Source organism: Zingiber officinale, chromosome 9A (assembly GCF_018446385.1).
Source record: "Zingiber officinale cultivar Zhangliang chromosome 9A, Zo_v1.1, whole genome shotgun sequence".
NCBI lineage: Eukaryota > Viridiplantae > Streptophyta > Magnoliopsida > Zingiberales > Zingiberaceae > Zingiber > Zingiber officinale.
This window is the reverse complement of record NC_056002.1, coordinates 111351489-111365940: the sequence shown is the minus strand read 5'-3', so window position 1 is coordinate 111365940 and position 14452 is coordinate 111351489. Positions and strand designations below refer to the sequence as shown.

At 35.4% G+C, this 14452-nt stretch overlaps 1 protein-coding gene across 1 annotated transcript; it reads right to left on the bottom strand.

Annotated features, from left to right (window-relative positions):
* Positions 1–224: 224 nt before the first annotated feature.
* On the bottom strand, positions 225–1203 carry LOC122019471 (proteasome subunit alpha type-5-like). Its single transcript, XM_042576933.1, has 4 exons — positions 1187–1203; positions 994–1096; positions 766–831; positions 225–392 (listed from the first exon to the last, which is right to left on the bottom strand). The coding sequence occupies exons 1-4, from the start codon at positions 1201–1203 to the stop codon at positions 300–302; spliced, it is 279 nt and encodes a 92-aa protein (XP_042432867.1). The 3' UTR covers positions 225–299.
* Positions 1204–14452: the final 13249 nt, after the last annotated feature.

Sequence of the window (14452 nt, the reverse complement as noted above, 5' to 3'; positions counted from 1 at the left end):
AAGACACTTGCAAACTAAAATTCAACCTTCAGCTATTTTTTGTGAGCTATTAATTGTTTCACTGCGAATGTGAAAAATGAGAGATGACATATTATAATTTCACAGCATAGACTCCAAGGGAATAAAACTTTTAGAGAAATTGCAGATGACATTACTAAACTTCTTTGAACGGAATATGGTTCAGTGGATAAGCAACCAGAACACAATAAGGTCACAACATCCAGCACAATTAAACAGCAATCTAGCAAGTAGTATGAAGTACGAAGAAACGCAGATAACAAGATAAATGGCCTTGCCGATCAAAGGCGAGAAATGACATCTTTAACCTCGGCAGGTGTATATAGATGGTAAGTAGGAGCCACCTTTGCAATGTCAACATTATTAGGGGTTACCTGTTAATGCAAATGAGTAATTAGCAATGTAAAAGTTGCAATACTCTGCAATTTATGTAAAACAAAATGAAACCCTAGAACTGGATCCTTAAGCATCAGTCCAATTTACCCGTCTAATACAAAAGTACCCAAAACATACATTCAGGTCAGCTGGTACCAGATTGAATAGTGTATTCTCTCTTTATCATATTTAAATGCAGTGTTTATATGATTTAGAAGTAAACATCTAAGCACACCCGATTAGTTTATCCAAATAGACCAAGTAATAATTCATTAACCAGGAGCCTGAATGAACCTAATCCAGGTTTGATAACAGGGATGCCTTATCTATCTTCTAAAGCAGGTAGATACAGAAAAACCACAAGAAATATACCTTTTCTTCCATGACTTGTTTCAGGATGGAAAGAGCTATAGTTTCAGCTTCCAGAAGGGACAGGTCCTGGATAAACAAGCGCCCTCATGAAATTATTCTCATCACCGCCACCACAATACCACAAACAGAAAATTACTATAGATCTAAGTAGCCACAATAGAGAAGGCTGCCGTCAAAGCAAATTTGCCTTGCACAGCCATGTATATCTAAAATTGCCATAGTAGCTACCTTGTTGTATTGCTCTTGAAGAGAACTATCAGCTCCTTCGGATCCAGATCCTATTGCTTTTGCATTGCATTGCCAGAATGTGCCAGATGGATCGGTATAGTACCTGCAATTTATAGCATGTAACATTTGAAGCAAAACATTGAAATACAGGACTACATAGCAGAGACTGTGTAGGAGAGACTTCAGATTTTACCAGATAACTTCTGACATTTGTAATATCGAGCAGAAACATTAACATACGAAAAGGTCCAGCACAATAATACATATGCACTAGAATATTTGTATCTCCTAAAGAGTGATCTCTGGGAAGAATCGTTTAGGACACAGGAAGATTATGTTAATAGTAGTAAACAACCCACTAGGACAATAAAATCAGTTCCCTAATAGGAGGGTTTAACGTGAAAATTTTATACATTTTAGCACTTCAGACACTGTAGCTTTTTGAGGAAATAAAATATTATCAAAAGGATTGTGTCCACCCATCCTTGTTCATCAGCTTGGAACCTTTGAAATGAAAGCTGCATTGGGTACATGGAAAAAACAACAAAAAGGGAGGATAAATGATAGCCACCAACCTAATTGTTCACAAATATCTGTATAAGTTATTAAGGGTGTTCATAGAAGTCGATCCTTTAGCCGTGTCTATTAGATGGTCAAATCTAGGCGCCAACTCAAAATGTTGGCGTCCAAGTGTTAGTGTTCAACTACTTCTGATTTTCTTCATCTTTGAATTGTTAAATACATAGGGTATTTATAGGGAATACTCAAGATGTATCTAAATAAATACATGAACCAATATTAAATGACATACATTCATCATCCGAAGAGTCATTCATGAATCCTCCAATATTCATGCTCCAGATGACCATACATTAGATTATAAGTCCAATTAATTTGATTGCAAGGTTGTAAACAGTCCTTGAGGGCTATTGATAGTGATTCCAGTACGTACTGGAAAATAATGGAACAAATCTATGAAACAGCTATCAAGGGATTCACTTCAACTTTCCTAAACCAAAGAAGAAACAGATGGATTACAAAAGAAAACAATTTGCACCATCAAACTGAAACTTATAATAAGCCTTAATAAATTAATGAAAAAAGAATTGTTTAGAAGTTCACTGAGAAACATATGAAAATACAACAAATGCAACTGCAAAAAAAAAAAAAAACTAGTATCCAATTAACTTTTTATACTTTCAGATCAAAAGGTCAAATTTATATACTTTGGTTCATGTTCAAGCAAGAGGATAACAATCTCATCGATAGTTAGTATTTCCTTTTAATATAGAACACTAAAAGAAGGAATATCAATGATGAAACAAACACGAAAATGCGAGCTACTGAGGCAGTGAGCAATCTGCTTGAACAAGGTAATCATGCGGCGTTGGAACTCTGTCGTGAGCATCAAAGACCAAATATTACCAAATATTAAGATCATCGACAAACCAAATAATACCTTATTTTTAACAGCTATCTAGAGGATCCGGCTTTTTGACTTGAAGTTGGTTCAAAGAAGACAAATCAAATATACAAATACTAAGATGAAAGCATAATGAAGTAGTTAACTTTTTCTACTTTACCTGATTATAAGATCTACAGCTTCTTGCTCAGTATTTTGCTGCACGAGTAATTATTAGAAAAACAAACTCAATAGTGGAACAAAAGCTAGATAAAGAAACTAGATAATTTACATTGACAGAACTTTATAGAATAACATATAATACAGTGCTTTGTACTTGCATATTAATCCAGAAAACATCCTTTCACCTAAGTGACAATTTTTCCAAAACATCATCATTCACAAAACATCATCATTCACTAAAAATTTTCACAAGTTTTTAAACTTCAGTGACAACTTTTCTTTGGGGTCAACTGCTCAAGGTCGATCTGGTAACTATGCACTGCATCAAAAAAATTGGCATTAACTATGATTCCACCAAAAAAAACCACCATTCCATGAACTTAAATCTAAATAGAATTATGGCAACTATCATTCCATACTTATTCATAAATATGATCTTGTATGCACTCCGCCAACTTCGGACCGAACCTCATCAATTTGTTCACGAGAGTACCCTATTTTTGTGAACTGTGAGCATACACAATTTATGTTAATGGAAAAAATAATCAACACTGATCACTTTGTAATTTTAAATAGTTTATGTCAAATAATTTGAGATAAGCTAAATAATGTTACTATTGATTGCAGCGAATCTCTCTCAATAGTCTCAACTTCTTCAATAATTTCTCTCATAAATCGCATCACAAAAAAATCACATTGTTTCGCATCCGGTTGTTGAGGAGCCTATATATAGTAATTAGAGTCAAATTGTTAATGAAAATTATACACATTACAATATATGTTAAACAAAAGTACACATACCTTAACTACTTCCCACTTAACATTTTTCCTACCTTTCCTTCCCTTGGTTGAATTAAACAATTTTAAGGCCCTTCATACGTTAAGAATATTTGTTAAATAAGATTTTTATTATAATAAATATTTACTAAAAGAAATCTGAACTCACATTTCCATTACGTATTTTGAATCATCATCGCGAATGCGGCAACTTAGGGAATCGAGCAGGTAAATAGCATCCTTGTAAGGTTCAATAACACTAAGATTCCAATGGAAACTAGGCAAATACATAGGATTAGATCATAAAATTGAATAAATTATCGAAAGGAAGCAATTGAAAGTGATGTTTTACTTCTTGCTTACCCGACATTACATGGCACTAACACTAGTTGATCTGTTGATGCACTTGTCAGCTTATCTGCTAAAAGAGTTGCCCTTTGATTCAGGGTTTCAAGCTTAACTGATTTGTCTTGTGCCGTTTTTGCCAGATATGGGAGTTTGTGAGGATTCATAAATCTGAATTTCTTTGTCTTGGTATCTTTCACCATCTTTTTATACAGACACCTATCATTGCAAAGAAAAAAAATATTTAGATACTAAATAATAAAATTTAGATACAAAACACTCATAATAAGTTGGAAAAAATAATGATCACTCATAACACTAAGTTATGGCTGATGATAGTAACATCCATACATGAGAACTTACTATGAACAGTCTTGCATATTAAACATACCAGAAATGTATACATGCAAATTCTTTTATTTCTTGAGGACAAGCACATTTAGGATACTTAAAAATATACAAGAAAAAAGATATGAGCAAAGTACTTCCTGTCTAGAAGAACAAATGGCAGAAGGCAAACATTAAGGGCCGGTTGAAAATGAATGAGCTATATTTATGTAAAGTGTACCACATCAATTGATATTAGTAAACCTCTCAATAGAAATGATGAACTATTAATTTAATGAGAATAACATGGTATGAGAAAATTACTAGAAGTTGAATTTTTCAAGAGTAAACTTGTTCACACAACAATATTAGTAAACTTCTTGCAGTTCAAATTAGGGATTTTCTGTCTTGCTAGATATTAGAATTTCCCAGCAAACATAAAGCAATGCAGTAATTTCCCAGCATAAGTAAAGCAATGCAGTTGCAACTGAGAAAATAATATTTAGATACTAAATAATAAAATTTAGATACAAAACAATCATGTGGATTAAAAAATAATGATCACTCATAATAAGTTGGTGAAATTGTAACAATAAACCATAATAAGTTGCTAAAATTGGGAAGCAAACATGTGATGAAAAAGTTGCTGAAATTGCTTAAATAAACTTACTTACCATATGTAGGCAACGATCAAATTTCCTGAAATTGACTCCAAATGATACAAAGAATTGATGTCCTCAAGGTCAAGAAAAAGTTCACAATCTTCATCAAACACTTCATTATCTAAGCACATTGATATACATTTTCCTCCATCTAGAGCATGCTTACTATAACAATATAACATATGTAATGCTCTTGGGACACTTGTTGACAAAGTAGGTTTTGATTTTTTTCGTTCAAACTTCTTCCTTCTAGGCTTCTAATAATTTCAAATATAAACAAGTTAGATAGCTAGGTTGAATAATAATAAAGTGGCAATATAATTAGAAATATAATAATAAAGTGACAATATAATTAGAAATATAATATCTCATATACCTCATCTTGCTTCACAATCTGCTGTTCAGGCCAAGCCACAACAGTTCCTATGGCATCACCAATTACTTCACATTCACTTGGAATTGGATATGGCAAAGGAGCGGATTTGTCCACTGCTTGATCAATGGAGACTCGAATGCAATTCTTGGGAAATGGAATACCATGAAGCATTTTTTCCATGCCATTCAAACAAACAATTGTACCATATGCAGCAATATTTGAGCAAGATTCCAATGTCAATGCAACTGATTGACCCTAAAATATTAAAAAAAAAACATGTTGATTATATTTAGTTTATAATGCTATAATAATAATGAATATCACTATAACTTGTATTTTACCTGTAAAACTTCGTCTTTACCCACAATCTGTACGTCATCTTCTTCAATATTCTTCTGATGAAACTTCACCGAGCAACTGCCTTTGTCATCAATTGAATTGTCCCATGCACCCCTTTTATGCATTAATGCTTCAAGTTTTTGGATGCGTACATCTTGTTCTAAAATTTGCATCTTCGCCTCCTTCAGCTCCCTTTTATGCTCAGCGATTATATCTAGGGTAACATCATATTTCTTCCTTGTTCTACCAACATTGAAATAGATTGTTGGGTTGATATGACCTCCGATACCCCGGACACGCCTAGAATATTCCTGAGTTTCAAGTGCCTTGGTAAGAATATCCTCTTTTGCTCCTTCGCATTGCAGCTTACCCTCCCTCTTTTGCTGTATATATTCATCCTGTAATGCAACATTAAAAAGAATTATCAGTACTTTACCAAGGATAATTACCAAGGATATGCAATATTGGTTTAAAAAATACTGATGTCCAGGCCGGTTCTTCCCGTGATAGCTCAAGTCAAGTGCTTAGTAAGTCATATTGAACAAATATGAAGTTGACTTTGAAATATTTTTTCCTTTTTTGGCATTCAATCATATATTTACTTCTGCACAGTTCTAAAAAAGGCACATATTTGATTGAGCAATTGACTACAAGTTTAATAAAATGACAAAATTTTAATAAATTTTCACTACACAAACCCATAAAGAGAGGACCACCACATAATTGAAGCTAATTGTCTGGAGTTGCAGGAAAGAATAATCAAAAGTAAAGTTGTTCCCAACCTCTCAAGTTCCGAATCATGAATCTTATGCTTTAATTCAAACTAAAACAGCACAAAGAGAATGCTCAAGGAGACAAGGAGCTTTATTTGTCACCAATCAAGTGGGAAAACATAATAGAAGCTTCAGAGCAGTGGTCTGGGGAACAACTTTACTGGCCCTTGGGTTACTGAAGCTTACAAATTGCTTACTGCCAAGAACGTTTCAAACCTGGTTGATTTATTGCATCTGTTCTATAGAAACTCTAGCTATCACCTCTAAGTTCTCAATGCATTCACCATTAATTGATTGCAGCAAAAGGAAACCACTGCATGTAATAGACTTTTCGACTTGATCTCTTCTCCAAGTAAGAACATTTCAAACCTAGATACCTAGTAAATCCACATCTGTTCTATATAAACCCGTCACCTCTAAGCTCTCAATGCATTCATTCACCATTTACTTCCTCAATACATGCTCTAGTACTGAGAATTCAAGCTATGCAAGGAATGGCTGTTAAACTCCTCATTGCACTGCTTGCCTTGGCTTCCTCACGCAAAGGGTATGCATGCATGCAACTTTACTCTCGAAAACTAGAAGATATATTGAAGTCATTATCAGAAGAACATGAAAATTTACTTACAATCTTGTGTACTGTGTTCACCAAATCTTCACCTTCAAACTCTCCTCCTTTGTTGGCGCGTCCTTTCTTCCACATAATAGCTCTATTGATGTCATTATCATCACATAATTCAGTCCCCTACAACAAAGAAAAATCAAATAACAAATGTGAAATAATTTAATGTGAATCAATTAGAGGTTCTTAGAGGAAATATATTTTAAAAATACTTACAATTTCTTCAAGAAAGCGTGCATACCCTTTGCGTGAGAGTCGATGAGGATATCTATTTTTTCCTTCGCTCTTTTTGTTGATCATCGAGTTTCTAGTTATTTCAAACAAGGCGACATATCAAATTTGAATAATACATAATGAATTATGATCGAATAGTTTCAAAAGAAAAAATTTAGAATCTTACAATGAAATCTTCAGAAATGCGACTAATGACAAACGCACGCCAATCTTCTCTTGTAATTTCAAAGCCAACAGGTGGCTCATTCAACTCCTCAGGTTTGTCACGCCTGCTTAAAATAAATTTTTGGGTGAGATGGGTCTTGTATTGCCTCCACTTACTGTTTGTAGACCTCAAACATCCCTTTTTCCACTTTGAGTCAACATTATAAATCAACTGTACATCAAATAAGTGGAAAACATTAATAAGATTAATTAAGACAAACATAAAATATATCTATCATTAGTAGTGAAATATTATAATTGTTAAAACATGCTAACTTGCTTACATTGACTGATTCCCATATTAATTCTTTGACAGCAATTGGGACTTGCTTCCATGTCTTGTATTTAATATTAACCTTTTGCCGAGCCAAGACACCAATGTAACTTTGCATGGCTACAACAGAATGGTCCTATTGGTTGTCCAAAATTATTGAATGACACCTCATTTCTAATACCTTGCATTCTTTGCTTTGTAATCTTATCCAACTGTGTGCGACCTCTAGAAGTTCTTGAGGAGATAGTGTCTTTGGAATCCAACACTTTATCACCCTCGCAACTCTCTTCACGGGCAGCTGTAATGACTTCTTTACCCTTGTCCAACTTTGCAAGTTGCCCTATTCTCTTACTCTTTCTAGTAGAATCCATTGATCTGTAACAACTTAGACTGATCAACATAAGTTTAGTTAGAAACATGCATAAACTCACAGCAAGATGATATATTTACACCAACAAATTCACAACAGTATGAAAAAAAATAAAAGATAAAAGCAGAAACTTGCAATAACATCACAACATATCTGATTCGAATTAAAGTGAGGAATATAACATATTAATATTGTCCACAAATTCATCCTCATAGGTAAATTGTTTACACACTTATATTCAAAAGCAAAAATTCAGCAATTAAATATTGTCAATCCAACTTCCATCACAGTCTTCACGAATACATGGTGGTTCATTATCATCTTCTCCGTCAATATCCATTGATGGTAACCCCCTACTAAAACATTGATAGTGGATAGCAGTGTCCTCTAACTCTTCGCCCTTTAGGTATTCAAAGTAGTCTCTGTTTGGTGTTGCAAGTACAACACTCCATAAAGGATCTTCAATGTAAAATACTTGCTTTGCTTGGCTTGCCAGGATAAAAGCGTCAGATTTGAATCCAAGTCTATTGAGGTTTACCAATGTGAAACCAAGATCATATACTTTAATGCCGTTATTATGCTCCACCCAATTACATTTAAACATTGGAAGTTGAAATTTATGGTAATCAACTACCCATATTTCTTCTATAACTCCATAAAAAACCATATCTGACACAATAGGATTTTTATCCTTTGCACTTGCAACTTGCATTGTCTTTGCAACTAAGCTGACTCCGGAGTTTTGAACAACTCATATAGCATCACGCTCTTTTGTAGCATAAGTAACCCCATCAATCAAATAGCTAGAGTATTTTAGTACTTGCTTGTTAGGCCCGCGAGCTATCCACATCAATCTTTCTGAAACTTGATGAGTGGAATGGTCAACTACATCAGCAACCTAAATTTTTTATGCAATAAATTTTTAATTATGCATAAATATGAAAATGAATGTATGCCAATATGTAATACTAAAGAAACTTACACGATCACGCAACCAAGTAATAAACGTTCGATTATGCTCATCTTGTAACCACTTCTTGGACTTAGCCTTACGAGGAAATCTTGCATTCAAATACGTCATGTGTTCCCTAATCAAATTATTTGGTATAAATAAACCAACAGAATGTAAGCAAACCACATTAAAATATTAATAAGTTAGATACATTACTCGATATAGAGATCAATCTCAGCATCATTTGCCAATACATAACGATGTGCTTGCGTCAACTCATCGTGAGTAGTGGAGTAGACTACTGCACCTGATAAAGGCTTAGTAAGTTCTATTTGTCGATGACTTGATGGGATCCCAATTGTGTACACACTAGATAGATAGTCTGAGCAAAATTCAACAGCCTCTTCAGCAATATAAGATTCAGCCATACACCCTTCAGGTCGATTGCGATTTCGCACATAACCTTTCAAAATCTTCATGTATCTTTCAAATGGATACATATACCTATACCAAACCGGTCCACACAGTTTCACCTCCCGCACAAGATGAACACTTAAATGAATCATTATATCAAAAAATGAAGGGGGGAAATACTTTTCAAGTAAACACAATATTGTCACAATCTCTCTTTGCATATCATCCATCCTTGAAACATCTATCACTTTATTACATAACACATTGAAGAAGAAACACAAGCGAGTGATAGTGTCTCTAACATGTTTGGGCAAAACACCACGTATCGCCACAGGAAGCAATTGTTGCATTAAAGCGTGGTAGTCGTGTGACTTAAGGCCAATAAGTTTTAAGTCCTTCAACGACACGAGGTTTTTAACATTAGATGAGTAACATGATGGAAGTTGTATTCCAAACAAAGAATTCAAAATTTTCCTTTTCTCATCCTTACTAAGTGTATAACAAGCTGCTGGCAAAAATGTTTTCTTCTCCCCCATCCTTGGTGCCAAATCTGTCCTAACATTCATTTCCAAAAGGTCTAATCTCGCTGCTACTCCATCCTTTGTTTTTCCTGGAATATCAAGTAACGTTCCGATAAGACTTTCACAAATATTCTTTTCAATGTGCATCACATCAAGAACATGTCGAATGTATAGATGTTTCCAATACTGAAGTTCAAAGAAAATTGATTTTTTTTTCCAGCATGATTTTACATCATCATTCGACTGAGACTTTCTACTCATTTTTCCCCAATGACAATTAATTCTTTCAACTCTTTCAAAAACTTCATCGCCACTTAATGGTTTTGGAGCAGGGTTAAATTCTTGGTTCCCATTAAATGCCTTCCGTTGCCTTCGATAAGGATGAGTTGCAGGTAGAAACCTTCTATGACCTGTATAAGACATTTTCCTACTATGCTTCAACCTTGTTGAATAGGTATCTTCACCACAAATAGGACATGCATGATATCCTTTCACAATGCATCCTGACATGTTCCCATATGCAAGAAAATCATTGATCATCCATAATAAGATAGCCCTAAGCATAAAAGTTTCTTGGCGATATGCATCATATGCTTCGACACCTATATCCCATAAGCATTTTAAGTCATCAATTAGAGGTGCTAAGTAAACATCAATATCATTTCCCGGCTATTTGGGACCAGAAATTAACAATGTGAGCATCATAAATTTTCTCTTCATACACAACCATGGAGGAAGATTATAAGTAATCATTAAAACTGGCCAACAACTATATGCAGAACTCATTAAACCATGAGGATTCATCCCATCAGCTGATATAGCCAATCTGAGATTTCTTGCCTCAATACCAAAATCTGGCCATTTGCGATCAACTATTTTCCAAGAAGGTGTATCAGCTGGATGGCGTAAATATCCATCACAAAGTCTTTTTTCGGCATGCCAAGTCAACTCCTTAGATATATCTTTATTCCGAAACATTCTTTGAAATCTTGGAATAGGGGGGAAGTACCACAAAACCTTGGCAGGAATTCCTTCATTTATCATATTTTTTTTCCCAACTTCCACCTTGACATCCCGCAAGTAGGGCAATTAGTTAAATCCTCATACTCCTTCCGGTATAAGATACAATCATTAGGACAAGCGTGAATTTTTACATAATCCATCCCTAATGCAGATAAGCTTTTCTTTGCATCATACAGAGATAAAGGCAATTTATTGTCATCTGGAAGTATTTCTCCTAACAAACTGAGTAGGTCAGTGAAACTTTTATCACTCCAACTATATTTGGCCTTCAAGTTGAATAATTTCACAATTGCAGATAACCTTGTAAATTTAGTGCATCCCGGATATAAAGGTGTCTCGGCATCTTCAAGAAGCTTATTGAATTGGGTTGGATTCTCAGCATAACTATCATATGCATCATGAACCATATTTATTGGTTCCTCACGAACATATTCATTTGGCCCTACTTGGTCACTTTCATTTTGTGAAATCCCTATCGTAGATCTTTCGCCGTGCCATATCCATGTATGATATGTCATATCTATACCGTTACAATACAGATGTGCCCTTATAGTTTGTATATTTTTCTTCTTTAGATTGCCACATTTTGCACATGGGCAAGATATTCCCATATTCGGATCATTAGTGTTTTCCATTACAAATTGCAAGAAAGACTCAACTCCATTCTCATATTCACGTGATAGTCTATCCTTTGACATCCAATCTTTGTCCATTCTTTATAACTAATCAATCAACAATGAGCTAATACCTAAAAATATTAACACAAACAATAGTGTGAAACTATAACAAAATATTTAAACAATTAATCAAAATTGTATTTCTACCTGAAAATTTTTGACCATACAGGTTTCTCATCAAAATGCAATCCCAATAGCAAATTTCTCACTTGGGGAGATAACCTAGTTATCTATATTATCCATATGTACATGTTTGTTAGAGTCTACGTATAGGTAGTTAGGTACTTTTGCCTTGGTATAAATTGTAGAGTCATATAATATTGGAGCATTCACCAAAACATATTCTCTATTGAAACATGTTAACCTTTAGTTGAAAAATGAAACCATTCCAGGAAAATGCTTGAATTATAACTTATAATAAGCAACTTTGTTTCTTTAGCACTTGAGAATCTGCAACTTCCTCAAAGGGACATCAACATAAGCAACTCAATGCAATAGTGCATGATGTATTAAATCATACTTAAGCCATTAAGCTCTTAGAAGGCAAGTGACATAAATATAACAATAGTAGTTGATATAAATTCAACAAACTGAGTAGGCACAAGTCCTTGAATTAAGATGAGATAATGCAGAACACAAGTTTTAGATACAATAAAAATGAGAGATATTCTCTGCGCATTAAGGGTACACAATAAAAATAATAGTAGAATAACACTTGAGATTGATTAATTTCAAGCTGCACATTATACCTGACGACAAAGAAAGGCTGGAATGTGAATAATATCTGCAACTTGGCCAACAGCTTCACACTGAATTTGAGAAAAAAGGATAGCATGTTATATGCTTCATGCTATTTTTAAGGATTAATACCTACTGCCAAAGTCTATAGCTAAACGTTTAAAAATTCCAGATTAAATCATGAGAAAATACAATCAGGGGAGGGGGAAAATTGATGCAGTATGAATCCGGCAAAATGGCTAGTTCGGAAAATAATCAAAAATAAACCAAATCTTATTCTAGAGGGATGGAAGAAATTTTACCTTTCTTTCTTCCGTTCCTCCTACTCTCGAATCTGCTTTGCGAGGAAGGAACTAAGATCGAAGGGTTCAGAGGAGTTGAGGAGCCGTGAGAAGATTAGGAAGGGTAAGCTGACTTTGATTGAGGAGATGGGGAAATGCGAGATTAGGGATCTCGACTTGGAGGAGTTGGGCCGGCGTGAGGAGTTTTGCGTGAGGAGTTTGGGTCGAGATTAGGGTTCAGAGGAGATCACGCGGCAAGGAGAGGAGAAGGCGCTCGTGGAGAGGAGAAGGCGCTCGTGGAGAGGAGTGGAGAGGAGAAGGCGCTCGTGGAGAGGAGAAGGAGAGGAGAAGGCACTCGTGGAGAGGAGTGGAGAGGAGAACTCGTGGAGAGGAGTGGTGAGGAGAAGGCGCGCACGCGTTGAGGGTTTAGAGTTTAGCAAAGCGAGGGCTGCGAATTTATTTTAAGTGAGTTTAGGGGAAACATACACAACACTTTAAAAAACGTTTTTTAAAAAAATGTTGTCTTTGACCATAAACAACAACACTAAAGACAACACTTCATTAAAAACCGTTGTCTTTAGTAAAAAGTAAATACCATAGACAACGCTTTTCACTAAAAGCGTTGTAAAACAAAGAACGACAACGTTTTTATTAAAAAGCGTTGTCTATTGGGTGTTGTTGAATGCAAAAATTCTTGTAGTGGCTTCTCCTTGCCCTTTTGTGCCACTTGGCCCTTCTTCTTGGCCAATTTAGGACATTTACTCTTGTAATGCCCATGTTCCCTACATTCAAAGCATATGATATGATTTTTTTATTAATTGACACACTTATACCTTCTGCTGAGTAGGATGACACTTTCTCCTTCGGATCCGGAGGTAGAGGCTTCCTCTTGATCCGCAATTGATTTTCCTCCATTGGTTTAGCTTGACTTGGAGGTGAAAGCTTCTTCCTCTTCTTCTTCTTGACCCGGATGTGGAAGCTCCTTCTTCTTGATCCTACTAAAGATTGCTCCCCCTCAATCCTAGAGGTGGAGGCTTCTTCATCTTCATCTTGTATATGGAACAAGGAGTATGCTCCCTCCTTGCCATTTTCATTGCATTCCTCTGAAGATGAAGCTTCTTGGACTTCTTCTTTGGAAGTTGAGCATCTCTCAACTTTGTAATCCTCCTCTTGGTCTTGCTCCAATGAGTCGCCCTCTTTAGATTTTTCTTGGATTACAAAAAAGGGAGGGGATCTCATGATTGATGCCAATTTGCTGAGCTCCTTGGCATCCTTGAACTCTCCAATATTCAAGAGTCGTATTAGATAATAGATTGACCAAAAGTCATCACTACCATTTGCCTCACATCTTTGGACTTGCTCCGGCCCACTACCTCTTGAGAACTCGCTTTGACCGTTATGGAGCTGGTTTTCCATAAGAGCAACCATTGCTCTATCTCCACTTATTAAGAAGTTTTGATCCTGATTTCCAAAGATCAAAGCTTGTAGATGTATACAAGTGATGCCACCCTTGTGTCAACCCAAGTCCATCTTAAATCAGATTCAAGTTGAGCTCTTGGAATTTTTCATTTGATAATTTTGTTCATCTTTTCACCCTCTAGCTCTTCTTGTTATGTTTGCCCCTTCCATGACATCCTGAAGGACCTTGCTCGATACCACTTAAGGGACCAAATATGGAGCTATAGAGGGGGTGAATAGCTCTAAGTATCTTCTGTAATGACGTCATTGCTTTCCAAAGATGTGCAGCTAAATATGAAACAACACACACAACGCTAACAAGTAGATTTATTTTCTAGGTCCAATTCCAAAGGAGGTGACTAGTCCAAGGATCCACACACACACATACCCACTAATGAACATCTTTCTAGAATCACCAAGGCAAGAGAAGCCCTACAAGTTCATACACTACAAGAAGAAAGGGAAGGATACAAGCAAAAGCTTACAATGAGTATAGAAAACCTAACC